The sequence below is a fragment of the Anabrus simplex genome, chromosome 1 (genome assembly GCF_040414725.1).
Source record: "Anabrus simplex isolate iqAnaSimp1 chromosome 1, ASM4041472v1, whole genome shotgun sequence".
NCBI classification, from domain to species: domain Eukaryota; kingdom Metazoa; phylum Arthropoda; class Insecta; order Orthoptera; family Tettigoniidae; genus Anabrus; species Anabrus simplex.
In genome coordinates, this window is record NC_090265.1 from 213,100,420 (window position 1) to 213,120,006 (window position 19,587).

Consider the following 19,587-nt stretch of genomic DNA (forward strand, 5'->3'; position numbering starts at 1 on the left):
AAAAAGTATACTGAAAATTTCAGCCCTTGGTCGTCCTAAGGTCAAGGCTAAAACTGGTGTAGTCAAGACAACTTCACTGATGCAATGGCTGCTGTCACAACACCAAGCCATTACAAACATTAATAGAAAAGAGAGCAGTGCAAGATACTGAGAGTGCCTGGTGACCAGTACTGGAAACTCTGTGACAAAAAGGTGGATTTGTATAAAAAGTGTCAGAAATTAAAATTAAATTGCAGTTTGACTGCAGGCCTCATCTACTGCAAGAACCACAAAAACCAACTGAACTGGTACTTGTTGAATTCTACACAGAACTACAGCACGGCATAACAAAATGTGAAAGAGACCTTCAAACTCTTAAGCTCCTAGCACTGGAAACAATTATTAGAGAGTTTCCAAAAGATACAGTCGTTGGCTCTACGTGTTCACAGATGGGTCATGAATAGGTAGATACACAAAAGCAGGTGCAGGTATCCGCTGTGATCTATTTGCCTTCTATATCCTCGTGAGGCTACACTCAATGGTCTTCTTCTTTTTCCTCTGTCACCCGTATGTTGGGAGCTTCAGGGTAAGTCATTCTCATTGCACTGAAACAACTGACATCACATTTGGAAAGATTTGAGAAAGTGATTCTATTGAACTCCAAAGTTTCAATATAATCTATAGGTCTAAGTCATGACACATCAGTAAAAGCCTGCGAATGTCAACTTCTCATACAACAACTTGAGGTAGAGGGTAAAACGGTTGCTCTACAATGGATACTAAGGCACTGCCAAATACTGTAGAAGGTAATGAATGAGCTGATGCACTTGTTGAGAAAGGTGCAAAGGTGTCAGTAAATACCACTGACAAATTATCATACCAATCTGCCACAGTGACTGTCAAAAAAATGATTTAATGAATGTCAACATCCTGCTCCGGAAGAGAGAGAATATCTCGGAAATCAAGGGAAGAGGGAATCTCGAACATCCGCGACTAGCCACGATGAGAGGCAGTTACTAAGTTTCATATGGGTGTCACACATGTCCAGCGAACAGATCTATCCAGCTCAACAGAGAACATAGTTCCAAAACTTCCACCAGGCATGTGGTGTAGATCTTACAATTAGGACTGAGATGCCAATTTCTATTATTACTGGTCGATGGCGGTTGTGAGGGAACTTACCAATCACTTTTCGTGTGATGTGCAGAGGATAGCCAATTTCATTACAGCGGGCAAAACACAAATCAGGATTAGTACTTCTAGCCCATGCAGCTGTTTGGAAGATGCCATAATCTTTGCCATCAAAAACTAGATGAAGATTGTTGACTTCAGCCCATTCTGAGAGTTAAAGCCTGCATTCATTGTTTTTTTGAGTACTTCCAAGACTCATGGTGGCTGTTAGAATCACCCACATAGACTGCTGGTTGTTTAGTAATTGGCAGGACAGCATCGGGCCAAGATGTGCTGCGCATTTTATAAATGTTGACAATGGTGACATTATTGAGCCATATTATTGCACTGTGGATGATCCTTGGAAAATCATCTGAAAACCTGAATGAGATTGTACAGATTGAGAATTTTAAATGCAGAACGGGAGAAAAACTCAATCTGTCTTTTATGTTATATCTCAAAGATAGCCAACTATTTTGGGTGTCATCATCATCATCTTCATTTCCCGTTTCCAGCTTCCCGGGTCAGGTTGTGAATCAAGGACCTCCATCGCTGCCTATCTCTCCACCACTCTTCTCCTTTTCTGAGTACATTTTCTGGTTTTTCTCCCCTCCTCTCAACGCACTCTTACAAGAGTACGCCTTCCTCGAGGTCTCTTTCCTGTTAACTACGCTGAAAAAAATTTTTTTTGGCACTCTCTCTTCTCCCATTCTCATCATATGCCCATACCACATTAGCTTTGTTGTTTCTATCCTGTCTTGAAGTTTCAAGATTCCTGTCCTTTTCCTGATCTCTTCATTTCTAATCCTATCCTTTCTGGTCTTGCCCTCGATACCTCTTAGGAATTTCATCTCTGCTGCCTGTATTCTACTGTCCTCTTGTTTTGTTGTAGTCCATGATCCAGCTGCAAAATATCGCAAAGTACTAGGAATTGGTAAGGTAATAATAGAAATGATAAAAGTAGCAGATTTGCAGAGGAAGTACAGACTCTTCAGAGTCGAATCCTTATTATGACACTTTCTACAGTTGACATCGGCAGTGCATAGCCCATGAAGAGAGCCGTGGGCCGAGACCTGGTGTGGTGGTCATATTAAATAACAAAGGCTCTTTTTACACTTGTTGCTGTTATGGGTAACACAAACAATTTATGAGTGTTGCAAAAAAAGGGATGATTACTGCTTTTGGGCTACAGGTAGTAGTATTATTTATGAAACAGGGCTCACTGAAGTTAAAGGTGAATGTCAGTTACAAAGGTGTGCGAGAGCTAACTGATAGTTTATTATTTCAACGATAGCGGTTTGATTTATTTGGATCCGTATTGACTTCAAACTAATCTATCAGCGATAACTTAAAACTTAGTCCACCTACTGAGTACTTATTACAATCTTTTATTGGCTAAATGCCGTACATGTTTTGAAAATCCACTATTTTTTCTTGCCTTACAAATAAATTACAAATTATTTATCATTCTACATACAATGTTATAAACTAAGCCTCAGAAATAAATACAAATTATTGGAAGTCATTACATGGCCTAGAGTTCCAATTTTCAGTCTCAATAAAATACTTCTTAAAAATATTTTGTCTAAAAACAAATTGTCTTGTAAGATTGAGGCACCCACTCTAATAGACACATCTGAAAAATGTTTGTATCTGCAACTCCTCTCATTGAACATTCTTCTATTACATTGCTTTGAGGAAATTTACGAACTTTCTTGATTCTGTAAGACGAAAGGAAGAACACTCTCATTACCTGATTCTAGATAACTAAAACTCAATATGAAGATATATTAAGAATGGCTTACTAAGTATGCCGTTGTCTTTAATGTATAACTATATTTCACCTTGATTTTGATAGTTCTTGAAACATGTACGGTGTTTAGCCAATAAAAGACTATAATAAGTATTGACTAGGTGGACTAAAAGATTTAAGTTATCGCTGATAGATAAGGTAACTGGTATACTACAGTGGAACAGCTACCCATCAAAATGAGGCAAGGTGCTAACAGATGGTGTCTTTAAAATGACAGTTCTGCTCCTCCAAAGCAAATGGATGCTAACAAAGGATTCAATTTGCATGGCAGTATTGGAATTGGACCTTTACTGATAAGCGAAGGGTTGCCTTCTCCTATGAGTCCTGTTTTCCGGTTGGTTAAACAGATTGACAATGATGTGTCTGGTGAGGAACAAAAGAAACAATAAATCCTAAAAATTTAAGAGTTTCTGTAATACATAACAGTAAGTGACAAAACACACATATTTTTCTAAAACTCCCAAAAATCTGTGATCTATCTGCATGGAAACATTCTTAAGTCTCCACAAGAATTGCACTTTCAATGCTGTTGGTTTCAACAACACACATGCATGGACTAACGGAAAATCTACAAAGAATTATGAATAAATAAAACAAAGAATTATGAATAAATAATAACATACCATTTCTTGAGTTTCAATAACAGCTTGAGTGAGTTTGTTATTTTCTTCTTTTAGTCTTTCGATTTCCATATGCAAGAGAGGAACTGAACCTGATCTTTCATTTATTGGTCTCAGTTTTACTTTGGTTGGTGTAGGTGGAGCTTTCTCAATCTTTAAACTTGGAAATTCGAGTTCTTCCATCGCCTTGATATTCTCAAGTTGATCCCTTGAAAAACAAAACAGAAATCAAATGACCTGGACATACATTTATTACTTTTAATAATAATAATAATGATAATAATCATCATGGTTCTAACTCTTTGGGAGCCTAGCTCCATTACCTTCATGACACTTGAATCCAGCACTATCGAAAAAGTACAAAAAATGAAATAGCATCCCACTGATAACCTCCACACAGGAATCTAGAGCCAAAGAGTGAGCAGTAAAAGTAGTGAATAAGATTCTGGAAATGATACACTTAGTGTGAACATCGGGGACCAGTCTGAGGATCGTTAATCTAGAAGAATCAGGCCCAAACAGAGCTTCTGTATAAGCACACTCAATGTCTGGACATTTACTAAAGATGGCAAACAGATTGAGCTCACAGAAACTCTGGACAAACACAGTCAAAACTCGTGCAGTTCAAGAAATATGTATCCTATTGGAGGATATCTCAACAATATTTGGAAATCGGATGTCCAAATCCAAGGCTACATATTTTCTAATTTAATTGTTCAAGGCAAAGCCTTCATACATTCATTGTGGACTCTGTAGTAGACTTCAAAGCCATTTCTCCCCATCTATGAATTTTAACTATCAAGTGCGCTAACAAGGCTTACACCCAATCAATACTTCTGTCGTGCTCAACAACCTACAATCTTGCTGTGTACTCCCCACTTCATATCTAGCGCACAGGACAATTGCAAGCAGGCTGATGTCATGTACATGGACTTTTCCGAAGCTTTTGACTCTGTGCAGCATAATGCTCTTCTGAATAAGTTGTCAGCATACAGCATTCATGGAAGCTTGCTTGAATGGTTTAAATGCTATCTTTATGACAGGAGGTATTCAGTAAAATATAAGAGTATCATTTCTCGCCCTTATCAGCGTATGTCTAGAGTTCAATAAGGTTCTCGACTGGGACCTTTGTGTTTCCCTCTATTTGTTAATGATCTGCCAGCACAAATCCAATCGAGCAACTACCTACTCTAAACTGATGACCTTAACCCTTAGCTGACCGACGGTACTTGTAAGTACCAGCTATTAATTTGCCTCATTATTCATAATGTTTGGAAACGGTAATTCTGATTGGTTCCAAACCACTAAAGGAGTGCAACAAGGCAGTACCCATTCACCTTTCACCTTTACTTTTTATCACTGTCATGGATGAAGTCATGAAAGAAATTAAGCAGAAGAACAATATGGACATCAATGCATTTGCATTTGCAGATGATGTAGTAATTTGGGGAAATACAGAGAAGGAAGTCCAAGAGAGGCTGAACACCTGGAATGAACATTTGAAAGCACACGGATTAACAATAAATAAATCGAAAACTGTTACTATGTCTGTCAACAGGCAGAAGAAGAAAGGAAAAATAATGCTGGAAGGTACACAGCTGGAAACAGTAGACCAATATAAATATCTTGGGTGGATCATTTCAAGTGATAACAGAATACAGCATGAGATTAACAACCGCATTCAAAAATCAGCTCAGTTTTACCATCAAGTTCAGAACCTCCTCTGGAACGAACAAGTTCCCTTAAGATCAAAGCAGATTCTATTCCAATCATACTTCACCCCCATACTAACATATGGCCTAGAAACCTGCACAACAACCCAACAAGTGGATAGCAAACTACAAGCCGCAGAAATGAAGTTCCTACGTACTATGGTACAGAAGACAAAAAGGGACAGAGTAAGGAATGAAAGAATAAGGGAGGAAGCTGGTGTGTACCCATCCCTGAATGAAAAAGTCACAAGGGCCCTTTTGAAATGGTTTGGCCATGTCAAACGATTGGACGATGGAAGGACAGCAAAACAATGGCTACACACAGCCGTGGCCGGAAAACGACCGGTAGGAAGACCTAGGAAGAGATGGCTGGACCAAGTGAAAGAGGACATACGAACAAGAGGAGTCAGCTGGGATGTCGTCTTGAGAGAAGAGTGGTACATGGACAGACAGAAGTGGAGAGTCACCCGGGCAACTGGAGTGGAAAACTGATGATGATGATGATGATGACTCATAATGTTCGGGAGATATCACGTCTGGAAGTTGTTAGAGCATCAATCTATTTTCATTCTGTAAGGCAAACGTGAAAACTTACTGTTGGGTAGCTTTTATTTTGATCTCCTTGGTAAAAGAAACGGTTGTTACCATGGGTATGACCCTTGTTGAAAATGTAATGTCTTTCATGATATCTGAATAATATTTCACATTACAATACTTTCTGAAAACGTGTTTATTGTGAATATCGAACATTCTTTTCGTATTCTAAATACTTTTCAACTAAATTTTAACAGCTTTGCGCGTAAATAGTAACTTTTATGTTAGTGTACTCCTGAGTACCGACGGTCTGTGAGAATTCACAATTAAGTATTTATTATTTTCCACCTAGTCGATACAATGATTGCTTAAGGCAATTTAATGGTTAAAAGTGGTACATGTTTCGTATATTATCAACATCTTCAGCCACATAACACTGTTTAGATGAAAAATATATAAATAGACAAAGTAATGCTTAAGAAGAAGTGTCCTTAAAATTAACATGCTTAAGAGGAGGTGTCCTTAAAATTAACATAAGGACACTTCCTCTTAAGCATTGTCAATTTATATATTTTTCATCTAAACAGTGTTATGTGGCTGAAGATGTTGATAATATACGAAACATGTACCACTTTTAACCATTAAATTGCCTTAAGCAATCATTGTATCGCCTAGGTGGAAAATAATAAATACTTAATTGTGAATCTATTGAAGTGCGATACGGACCATGAAGCTGATTTTATGTGGTCTGTGAGAAGGTGCAATGTGTATATGAACATAACCTCAGATAATCACTGTCCACTTTGCGATAAACTGTTGAGTGACTTAGAATTTTTAGTGCGTTGTTGGTAAATATGGCTATGTTTTTAAGTGATAATGAACTGTTAGAAATTTTAGAAGAAGATATTGAACTGGATAATAACTGTGACGATATTGAGCAAGAAGTTGATGAATGTGATTCGTTGTTGCTTGCCGATACATGCGTGCACAATGTCTTTGATTACCTGTTTAGTGCTGAAATTGCTAAAGTCAGACAAGTAACAGCAATCAACGAGTCAGAAGGCAATTCTGTTACCAGATTATCTAGGCCTGTTGAAAATGGAAGTGGTGTAACAGTGATTGTAAATGGAACAGTGGATGATGTGAGTACCAGCAAAGAGGATAGTGCCAATTTTCCGGCTAATGATACTGGTGGGAGTGGGAAAGACAATACTGGGGGAATAAGTAGAAAATGGGTCGGGCGGAAGCACGTCGAACTGTCACCGTTGCATTCCGTGGTTCAAATCCCAGTCACTCCACGTAAGATTTGTGATGGACAAAGCGGAGGCGGGAGATGATTCTCTCCGGGTACTCCGGTTTTCCCTGTCATCTTTCATTCCAGAAACACTCCCCAATATAATTTTATCTGTCAGTCATTAATCATTGCCCCAGAGGAGTGTGACAGGCCTCGGCAGCCAGCACAATTCCTATCCTCGCCACAAGAAGAAGGGGCTTCATTCATTCCATCCCTGACTCGGTCAATGACTGCAAAACAGGTTGTAGGTTTAATTCTTCAAGTAGAAAATGGAAGAAAGAGAAGGACACAATTACTCCTGAATATCATTTTCCAGCTAGTGTTAAACAGAAAATGTATTCCCCAAAATATAGCAGATGACAAGAAAATGGCTCGAGGTGAGAGTGACTGCAGGATGTCAAATCATAGGATATTTCAAGTGGAAAGATACCAAAGCTGTAACTCTTGCATATAACATGGTAGAGAACTTAACACTATTTCCAGAGAAGGACAAGGAAAGAAGTGACCTGCCCAACAGATGTTGCAGATTATAACTCTCATACAGCAGGGATTGATTTGGCAGTGTATGGACTTGACCAAAGATGCAAGAAATGGTGGCACAGGCTCTTTTGGGGACTACTTGAAATAGTATTCATTGATGCATATGTGGTTTTTTTTTTTTTTTTTTTTTTTTTTTTTTTTTTGTGAAATGCAGGATAAAATTCCGCTTGGAGAGATGTTGATCTTGGATTATTGACTTTCAGTGACCCCAAGAAAACTTCAAAACGAAAGTTTAGTGCTGAAAAAACAACCAAGAAACAACAAAAGAAGAGGGAAAATCTCCTCCGTCGCCAAAGATGTCAGACTAGGAAACAAGAGCGTTCATTAGCATATTTTCACAGATGTACGGGCTAGGTGTGACAGAGTCCTGCAGCCAGGCCTACTGCGCAGCACTTCGAACCCACGGGCTCCGGCAGCCCAGCCCGTGCAGTGCCGTTCTCTTCTGACGCGGCCGCGCAATGGCTCACAGCACGGTCTCATACAGCCCACCGCAGTCCACCGCACTGGACGGGCTCAGTAGAATAACCTTGAGTACTTCTCCACAATAACATGTGCACCGTGCACAATGAAATGTTCACGCCACACTACTATTCAGATCACTCACTGTACGAATTCCCGTACATTGATAACATATTTCAAAGTAGGCTAATTGACGGTAGAGATTTCTCCTGCACTGTAATAATAATAATAATAATAATAATAATAATAATAATAATAATAATAATACCGAGCTCGATAGCTGCAGTCGCTTAAGTGCGGCCAGTATCCAGTAATCGGGAGATAGTGGGTTCGAACCCCACTGTCGGCTTCCTTCCCATTCCTAGGCTTTTCGCATCCCATCGTCGCCATAATACATATCTGTGTCGGTGCGACGTAAAGCAAATAGCAGAAATAATAATAATAATAATAATAATAATAATAATAATAATAATAATAATAATAATAATAATTGAAAACAAACAGAAATTTTATTATAAACTAATATTCGTCTGCAACTGACATCAAGTTAACTGTCCGGCTCCATGGCTATATGGTTAGCGTGCTGGCCTTTGGTCAGAGGGGTCCCGGGTTTGATTCCCGGTAGGGTCGGGAATTTTAACCATCATTGGTTAATTTCGCCGGCTCGAGGGCTGGGTGTATGTGTCGTCTTCATCATCATTTCATCCTCATCACGACGCGCAGGTCACCTACGGGTGTCAAATCAAAAGACCTGCATCTGGCAAGCCGAACATGTCCTTGGACACTTCCGGCACTAAAAGCCATACGCCATTTCATTTCATCAAGTTAACTGAAAATGAATCCAAACAACATGAAGCATATTCATAGGACTTAATTCGCGTTTACCTCAAAATAAAATATAAACTGAAATGACGTGCAATATGCCAACAAAAAAAAAAAAAAAAAAACCTGAACATAGCTTTTACTTAGCGTCATTGCGAGTGGTGGTTGAATGGAATTACTGTGAATGAACAGAAGAGCATCAACATTGTCTGGTTGTAGAAGAGACCATCGTGCGTTGAGAATGAAGCCCGCTGAACTGAAATTTCTCTCTGAAGCTGAACTTGATGCTTGCATACATAAACTTTCTTAGCGATCTGGTGAAATTTTGGATAGTTTTGTCCATTTGTTCTCCAATAGGACGCTATATCTATCTTCTTCCATTCCACAATTTTGCTTTAAATATCTTTCCAGCTCATGTGTTCGAATAGGAGCACCATGAACGTCAGTCCACGAAGAAAACTTCATTACTTTGGCAGGTTGTGGCATAGTCGTGGAGTTGATAACACAGAAACATTAGAATGCTCGTCATTCAAGCACACCTCATTCATAAGTTTTTTATCTAATCATAAAAAGACAAAATCAGTCCGACTCCTTTAATCTATACTAATATAATAAAGAGAGTGTTAGGTAAATTTTATCCATATAGTAGACTTTGTCTTGTTGGTTGGCAGCTGTGTAAAATGTGTACATTATTAAAAATACAAGATGTCGGAAAGCTTAGTTCACATTTATTTCATGGTCCTCGCAGCCCAGATGAACTTGCCTCAAACTCCTACAATCCACCGTCCTATATAAGGTAATTAACGCAACTATTGGATTACAGTCACTTAAGTATAAAACTTCATTATTCTGATTGAATTCAAACAAATATTAGATGTTTGACCAAGTTAACCTAGCACAACCCTTAGCCCAAAGTCATAACTTCTTGCAAGGTCCACAACCGTCCACTGCTACAACTACCCCGGCCAGTACCATCTACTGACAAATTCACGAACTTTATAAAATCTAGTTATTAGTTCCCACCACAGAACACCAATATATAACTTACTCTTCCGTTCATCCAGAAAGTTACGTGTTTCCTCAGAATAATTATTACCCAAATCTTACTCATTTTATAGCACCACGATATTCTATAAATATGGAAGAGTCCAACAAACGAACATTAACCAAAAGGAGAACAACCTTGAAGGCTTGTGTAACTCGTATTCAACACTTCGTTGAGTCGGGAATAAATTCTGCCGATATCAACTTCATTCAGGTTAAATTAAACAGATTGCTCTCCACGAACGAAGAATTCAAGCAAATTCAAAGCCAACTAGAGTCGTATGATGAAGAAAATGAGGAATCTAACACGATCTACCGAGAAGAATTCGAAGACACAATCGACTTGCTGGAGGCTAAATTAAGGAAGGCCATCAATCTACAAAACATGTCAGGTAATGTTGAAGTGTTCACTCAGTCATCACATGACATGCCTAGAAATATCAAATTACCGAAAATAAATCCCCCTACCTTTAGTGGGTCTCTAATTACTTGGCTGCATTTCAAAGACACGTTTGAAGGCCTGGTAATAATAATAATTTCGTGTGGCTATTTCTAGCCGAGTGCAGCCCTTGTAAGGCAGACCCTCCGATGAGGGTGGGCGGCATCTGCCACGTGTAGGTAACTGCGTGTTATTGTGGTGGAGGATAGTGTTATGTGTGGTGTGTGAGTTGCAGGGATGTTGGAGACAGCACAAACACCCAGCCCCCGGGCCATTGGAATTAACCAATGAAGGTTAAATTCCCCGACCCGACCGGGGATCGAACCCGGGACCCTCTGAACCGAAGGCCAGTACGCTGATCATTCAGCCAACGGGTCGGACGAAGGCCTGGTGGTCAACAATAATGACCTATTAAACATAGAGAAGTTCCACTATTTCCTCTCCTCTCTGAAAGGCAAAGCCAAGGACACCATAAGAAATATTAGCATTTCTGACGCCAACTTTCAAGTAGCCTACAACATTCTGGTCAATCGTTATCATTCACCCAAATTAATTGCAGCTGAACACATTAGGCAAATTACGGAAACTTCACATAAAATAGGTTCAACGAAGAGTGAAATACGCAAGGTGATCAATATGTTCACGGGCAGTATAGATGCTCTTAATACCTTAAACGCTCAACCAAGTACCCTAGATTTACTTCTTAATGAACTCCTACTCTCTCGACTAGACAAAAAACTAAGGTTAGAATTTGAAAAGGACCATTTTCTTTCCGATGCAGTTAAATTCGAGGAGCTCATTAGATTCTTGGAGAGACGCTGTCAGACACTACAACTCTGCTCTTCTACCCAACCACCTGCAGTCAGTCTTAACAATTATCCAAATTCAGCGCCACGCTTGTTAACACAACAACAATCATACATCTCGACAGCAGAGAGATGTTACATCTGCTCAGAAGAGCACAGGCTGTATAAATGCCCTGATTTCCTCAATTTGAGTTCTGATGAAAGGTTCAAATTGATCAAAGATAGCAAGCACTGCAGAAACTGCCTTAGTCCATCACACACTTGGAAAGCATGCAGATCCAGTACCGCATGTAAGGTATGCAAAAAATACCACCACACGTTGCTACACCAGAACGATCAGAATGAGGAAAAAACTAACATAAACAACACTATGGCACAAAACCCACAGGGTAACGACATACTTCAATCGTCATATCAATCTCTCAGAAGTACTCCAAACACTCAGGTTCTTCTAAGCACAGTCATGGTTAAAATCAAGGACTCAAACGGAAGATATCATCGCATGCGAGGCGTATTAGATAGCGACTCCCAAAGCAACTTCATATCCGAGCAGGCAGTACAACAACTTAAGAAGAAAAGAACTACCGCTATATCCCTGAAAGCATTTGGTGAACTGACATCCGAAGCTGATTCATCAGTCAACGTAGAAGTGCACTCGACGATCAGTGACTTTCATTTCAATATGGAATGTATAGTACTATCTACGATAACTGGCAATATCCCTGCATCAAACATCGACCTCAAGGAATGGAATATCCCAAAGGATGTCATCCTCGCTGATCCAGATTTCCACCTCCCTCAGGGTACTCGCTTACTAATCAGAGCTCAGTTCTTTTCGCATCTCATGAAGGAGGGGAGGAAATTTCGCTCAGGATATCCAACACTGCAGAACACTCAGCTAGGATGGGTTCTAAGCGGGGAGTATCCACAGCAAATGAATGGAGGAAAAGACAATGGGCAAAGATCTAATTCATTCTTCATTAGGTGTGACCTCAGCCTTAAGAATCAAATACAACGATTCTGGTCCCTAGAGGAAATAAGTAGTGAAATTCGTTCACCAGAGCATGCGGAATGTGAGAAAAAATTCATCAATACTACCTTAAGGGATGAGAGTGGAAGATATGTAGTAGAACTACCCATGAGAAAGGAAATTAACCTAGGAAGCTCAAAGGAGATTGCAAGACAACGCTTTCATTTCCCGGAAAGAAAATTGCAAGTGCAGAGCGAACTTCGTCAAGATTATATCGAGTTCATGAGAAAATATGAAGCACTTGGACACATGGTCGAACTGCAATCAAATTCCTCACTAGGGCAAACAGAATATTACATTCCTCATCACGCGGTTCACAAGTATTCGAGCAGTACTACCAGGACAAGGGTGGTTTTTGATGCCTCTACAAGAACCGAAGATGGCGAGGTACTAAATGACATTTTAATGGTAGGACCAACAGTACAAGATGACTTATGTTCATTGGTTATGAGGTTTCATGTGCATAGAGTAGCCTTTACAGCTGACGTAGATAAAATATACCGACAAGTAAGAGTGCATCCAAAACATCAACCCCTGCAATGCGTATTATGGCAAGAAAGCCCTCAGGACGAACTAAAATCCTACGCCCTCACTACCGTCACATATGGCACATCATCAGCAGCTTACTTCGCTACAAGATGCCTGGTACAGCTGGCTACGGATGAAACAGCCAGATTCCCTCGAGCGGCTTCAGTCCTCCGCCATGATATTTATGTGGATGATAGCATCTCAGGAACAAAGACTTTGGATGATGCTCTAAGACTGCGAATCAAACTTCAAGACCTTCTTCAGCTTGGAGGATTTCTATTGAGAAAGTGGTGCACAAATAGCCCAGAACTCCTTGAATCAATCCCAGAGAACTTACGAGAATATAAACATTCATTGACTGACGGTGAGAGCAGCGTAGTAAAAACTTGGGTTTAACTTGGCACCCTTCAACGGACCAATTTCAAATCAACTGTAGCCTGAAGCCACATCAATCGATCTCAAGGGAATCCAAGTGCTCAAAACGTATGGTGCTGCCCATAATATCATTAATATTCGACCCACTATGGCTGATAACTCCCGTAGTTGTTCTCTTCAAAGTCTTCATGCAACGCCTGTGGCAAGAAGGTTCAGGATGGGATGATCAACTGCTCGGGAATTTGCTCGATACCTGGACTGACCTATGTCAACAAATATCACTACTTAATAATTTCAAAATTCCAAGACTGGCCCTCAGTGAAGGAATAGGGAAGAATATCGAGATACATGGCTTCTGCGATGCTTCAAAGACTGCTTACGGAGCTGCCATATACATAAGATCTGTCAACCACAAAGCTGAGGTTCTCACGAGACTTCTTTGTGCAAAATCAAGGGTTACACCTCTAAAACAGATTTCAATCCCCCATCTTGAATTATGTGGTGCCTTAATTTTAGCTCGCCTCATCAAGAAAACGCTTGAAACTCTACGCACTACCCCCGATGGTATACTACTTTGGACTGATTCAGCAATCATATTAGCTTGGTTTCACGCATGTCCTACAAAACGGAAAACATTTGTGGCAAACAGGGTGGCAGAAATTCAAGACACTGTACCAGCCTCCCATTGGCGTCATGTTGGATCACTGGACAATCCTGCAGATCTTGCATCACGAGGAGTACAGCCACTGCTTCTTCAAGACAGTGCACTATGTTGGGAAGGCTCCAGTTGGCTGCGTCTAGACCTTGCATCATGGCCATCACAATCAGGATGCGACACCTCGAAGATCCCTGACCAAAGAATTATGACATCACTTCTTGTCATAAAACACGATGATACATTCCTGAATACATTTTCATCCTTAAACAGATTACTCAGAACAGTTCGTCAGTGTCTCAGATTCTCTTCCAACTGCAAGAAAACTCGCAGTGAGCACGATACATCACCACTAAAACCACAAGAGGTAAATAAGGCCATTAGGGTCTGTATCAAAATCGTACAATCGGTCTCTTATCAAAGAGAAATGCTCTGCCTCAAACAACTTAAAGCTGTTGATACGTTCTATCAACAAGTTGTGTATATTACCAGAAACGAGCTGGGACTGATCATCAAACTACAAAACGCTTGAACATTATCAACGTTATAAAAATTGTGTTTGCCCTATTTTTGACTAGTGCATTTTTGTGTGCACATGTTTCATTTTATTATTTTTCTGCAAAAGGCCAATGCCTTTTGGTGGGGCGGTATGTTAGGTAAATTTTATCCCTATAGTAGACTTTGTCTTTTTGGTTGGCAGCTGTGTAAAATGTGTCATTATTAAAAATACAAGATGCCGGAAAGCTTAGTTCACATTTATTTCAGAGAGAGTGCGAATTTTGTTAGTTTCTGTATATCTGGAGGGTAATCTCAGAAACTACTGAACCGATTCTAAAAATCCTTTTACTAATGTAAATATACATTATCCCTGAGGGGCATGGGCTGTATTTTATTTTCAAAACAATTCGAGGTGGGGGGCGACGGGGGAGATATACAAATAATAGGCTAATATAGGCGAAATATCGAATTTGTCGTGCAAGGACGAGACAAAGCTCATTTTAAGCTCCTTGACGCAAAGAACAAAACTCGGTAAGCTCTACGGGCCCGTAAACCATGTTTTAAGCCCTAAAACCAACCGTTAAGGAGATATTGGCACCACACTACCCCTGCTCTCGGAATCGGAAGAAGAAATGAACTGCTGTAACCATTGCAACGTCAGATCCAGGATTCTACAGCAACGAGATTATTCGTGTTCATTTGGGCATAGCTGTGAACAAAAATTTGTACACATAATCCCTGAGCATATCTACAATATATCTCAAAAACTTAACATGTTACAGACATAAAGTGGTATTTATAATCTCTTTTAAAGCTAAAGAAACATGTATTATTTTTTTTTAGGAGAAAATACTTAAGGGGAGCGAGGGGGTAAAAAGGAGTGAAATGTGGGTTGGCGTGAATTTTTAAGATGAGCATATCTACTGTATATCTTAAACACTTAACATGTTACAGATGTGAAAATTGATATTTTTAATAATTTAAAAATAAAAAACAGGTATTACTTTGTTTTTGGAGAAACCACTTAACGTGGGAGGTAAAAGGGTCTAAAAAGGGGGTTGAATTATTTTTATTAGGGTACTGATATCTCAAAAACTGAAGTTGTTACAGACGTAAAAATTGGTATTTAGAGTTTCCTTTAAAAAGAAAGAAATATGTAATCTCTTGGTTTCGCAAAAAAACCACTTAAAGGGGGATGAAAGGACTGAAATATTAGTTGAATTATTTGTATGAGGATACTTATATCTAAAAAAAAACCTAAAGATGTTACAGACGTGAAAATGGGTATTTGAAATCACTTTTTAAATTTAAAAACACTCATTTTTGGGGGGTAAAATCAACCGGGGGGGGGATTGAAATAGGTGTTGAATTTTTTTCATGAGGATACAAATATCTCAAAAACTGAAGATGTTACAGTCGTGAAAATTGGTATTTGGCAGCTCTTTTATCAATAAACACGTATTTTTTTGTTTTTGGAAAGCTTTTTAAGGGATTAAAAGAATTAAAAAAGCAGGTGAATTTGGAAAATGAGTACCAGAATATAAACAGTGTATGTCAACAACTTTACATGTTACAGACATGGAACTTGGTACTTGGGATGTCTTTTAAAAATAAAGAAACATGTCTTTTTTTTCTTTTTTTTTTTCTTTCGGAAAATCCACTTAGGTGGGGGTGAAGGAAGGGATGATAAAGGGGTTGAATTCTTTTTAAGCAGATACTTATATCTCAAAACCTGAAGGTGTTAAAGATGTGGAATATGAATTTGGAATCTCCTTTAAAAATAGAGAAACTTTTTTTTTTATTTGAGAGAAGACGTTCTCACATGTACAGTTCTATATTGCATGGTCATCTAAGCCCCAAACGGCAATACAACAAACGTGGTTTACAAAGAGTTTTTGGGGTAGATGAAACTCAGTTTTTCAGTGAGGTTTTATACTTTAGGGATTTTCAGACAATGTCTTAGTACAGTGCCGAGGAACGATTACTTTTATCAAATTACGAAAACCACGCGATATGTAGCGGGTAACTGCTAGTGTGTACATACAAGTTCACCGCAGATCGTAGAGCACACAAAATTAACGTATTTCCCATCACCGTCAACTGCAGGCTTGAATACCAACCAAATACGACTTTTAAGTTCAGGATCCGGTTCAAAAGTCTTGTACTGTGCGGTTTTTAGTTCGTTTGTTTCTTTTTTTACTTCACTTTTTTTTGCCACAGTTTTTTTTTTTTTTTGGGACTACAGTCCATATTCGTTTCTGATAACAGGATAGACGAAGAAGTCAAACTGAAAACCACAGCAAACTTGATCGTCTCCACTCGACCGGAATGCAACGCACTCCGCTGACAAGCAGTACACTGTACACATTGAAACAGTCAGCCATAGAACTACCACAGTGCTGTCCTTGGCTCACCGAGTACAAATGACATAGCGCTGGCCCAGACCGGCCCATGCAATGACGTCACGGGCTTCTATGTTCGAGCCTTTCAAAGCCCACTGCGGTCTATTGTCGAAGCAGCTCATGGGTTGGGCCGCTCTGCAGGACTCTGAGCTGTGAATTCTGCAGTTTCCACCAGATACAATCACGTCTCTACAGTAACTGTAGTCATTGCAATGTGCATTTGTGTTGTAATGAAAAAAATAAATGTTTCAATGCCTATCGTGATGTAGCTAATCGATAGGAATAACACTGTGAACTGAAATTTGTAAATTTCCTCTAATTTTGAAAATCAATTAATTCATTAATTCATTTTTTTACTAATTGTAAATTTTAATTTTCTCTGGATTAATTTTCATACAACTTTAGTATTTTATTAATGTGAAAATTAACTACAAAATGATAAATGTTTATTTTTGAATCCTGGAGAAAGCTTTTCAGCATGAAATATATCTGAGTACTTATGTTGAACCAACCTTCATAGTGACCAACAGTACTCTCAAGAACCATGTACAAAAAACATAGAATTAGGAAAAATTAAAAATATTTAATATTTTATTATATTTGATTAACCCCTTTTTGATAGATTTTCAATGGAAAACTGTGTAAAAGTAGGAGCCAAACACCCTTGGTCAGCTAAGGGTTAAACTCTACAGGGTAAATGAAAAGATGAGTGACTATGAATTGTTACAGTCTGATATAAATAATATTAGTGATAGGCGCAAAAAGTGGCATTTAATCCTAAATATTTCAAAGTGCAGTGCAATATCCCTCACGAAAAAATAACAAGTTAATGTATTCAATTATCATATAAAAGATCAAGAAGTGAAGCGTGTTACTAAAATTAACGATCTTGGTAATATTTTTAGTAATCAAACTGGTCTGTCTTTCAATGAGCATGTGTTAAATATCATTGAGGGATAAGAATTTCATATTGAACTGAGATTACATTAACATTAAATCTATTTTATGGTCCACCTTTTCAATACAAATTATTTTGTAATGTAAGTTATATTACAGATTGTTTTCACATGGTACTAGTTTCGACTCCAGATCTGGGTCATCATCACCCGATAACGCAAATAGTGCAAGGTACTAAAAATCACAAAAATAATGTACAAACACATAACATGAAACATGGAAGAAATAAAATGCTTAGTTAAAAAGATAAAAAGATAAGCTTGTCTGTGATGTAAGTTCAAATTGAAGCTAAAACTTTGAACATGCATATAATACAATAGATGGGGTATTTAAAAGTCATTAAAATGTTTGTAGATGAATAAAGTGGAATGCAGTTCTGCAACAGATATAATAACAGTTGACATTCAACGATGTCTTTGAATTTCATGTTGAAGTGCTGGCGAAGTTTTCATGTAAAGATCAAAATGTTCTAAAACATAGATGGTGCGAGTTCATTCACTGATTGGATTACCAGTTTAATGCAGAACCATATTTGACCTGATAAGAGAGCCAAATTAGTGCTAAGAAAATTTAAAGGCAAGGGAACGAAAGAAAAAATAAAAATATATGACTCACCTTGCACAGCGAAATGAAAAGCTTGAAATACAGTAAGGAACTGAACATGGAAATGTGTACGAGAGTGGATAGGAAGAGAGGTGGGGTGAGCAGAGAGGAAAAGGGAGGGACGGGGAGAGGGGAGGAGGAGGGGCAATCTTAAGGCGGGGCTGAGGGGTGAGGCAGTAGGGGTAAATGACGCGAAAAGGTACTGTGCATGGAATGAAAGATCGAACTCTGGTTTGCTGAATTAAAAATTTTTAAAATGATAATGAGAAAGTCAAATAGAATCTCTGGTTTCTCTAAAATATCATTAAGGTAAAGGTTAGGTTGAAGTACTGGTCAGGCTGTATGAAACAATTTTCGGTTATATCGAGGGGAGGTACTTTGTTTATTATTTCAAGCATTTCCATGTCCTGTTCTATGTTAGTAAAATTGTGTTTGTAATCATATATGTGTTGTCCCACCGCTGATAATCTATTTATTTTAAAGCACTGATATGTCCTAAGTATCTAATATTGAAACTTCGCCTGGTCTGCCCTGCATATGAAGAATTGCAATTGTTGCATTTAAATCTATAAACACAAGATTTTGAAAAAAATCATTAGTCTTGTTCACTGAAGTAGAGTCATGTAGGATTTCAACATTCCTATTGTTGGTTTAAAAAGCTGTTTTGAGGTTGTGTCTCTTGAAGATGTTGGTAACTTTATAAAACATCTTTATTAAATGTAGAAAATGCGAAGGCATTGGGTTTTTCTTTCATTAGTGTGGTCTTAGGGCAGTGTTTAAATTTGTTAATTATCCATTCTACGAAAAATTGCTGTAACCGTTGAATTTAGCAATTGCACAAAATGTTGCTCATAGGGTCAGTTGGTGTATGCATTTCAGTGGGCTTGGCAGACTGATATGTAATTGCAACTCTGGCTCGATGAGGAAAGCAACGGGAAACCACCTCACTCCTCATTTCCCTAGTACGCCTCTTCAGTGATGCCTAGGCCATCTATGACGGCTGATGGCAAGAGCTGTTGAAGATCCCACCAGCGGAATTGCTGACGGACTGAACATACATACATACATACATACATACATACATACATACATACATACATACATACATACATACAAATAATGTTCAATTCATTTTTTCAGTCTTTCTTAGATATTGGTATCTTGAAGGCACAATAAACTAGGCTATTGTAAGTTGTGCGTTTATGTACTTGCAGATGCAAAGAGTCTTGGCGAATAGTAGACACTGTTTGTGTGGGTTTTCTTCATTTCCATTCTAACATTAGTTTGATTTGTTCTGGGTGATTTCT

General features: G+C 38.6%; 1 protein-coding gene across 1 annotated transcript in view; it reads right to left on the bottom strand.

Annotated features, from left to right (window-relative positions):
• Positions 1 to 19,587, bottom strand: part of LOC136885730 (leucine zipper transcription factor-like protein 1) — a 219,344-nt gene that overhangs the window by 126,516 nt on the left and 73,241 nt on the right. Inside the window, exon 4 of the mRNA XM_067158469.2 lies at positions 3,586 to 3,790. Coding sequence (XP_067014570.2) covers positions 3,586 to 3,790 — 205 coding nt within the window. The remainder of the gene's footprint in view (positions 1 to 3,585; positions 3,791 to 19,587) is intronic.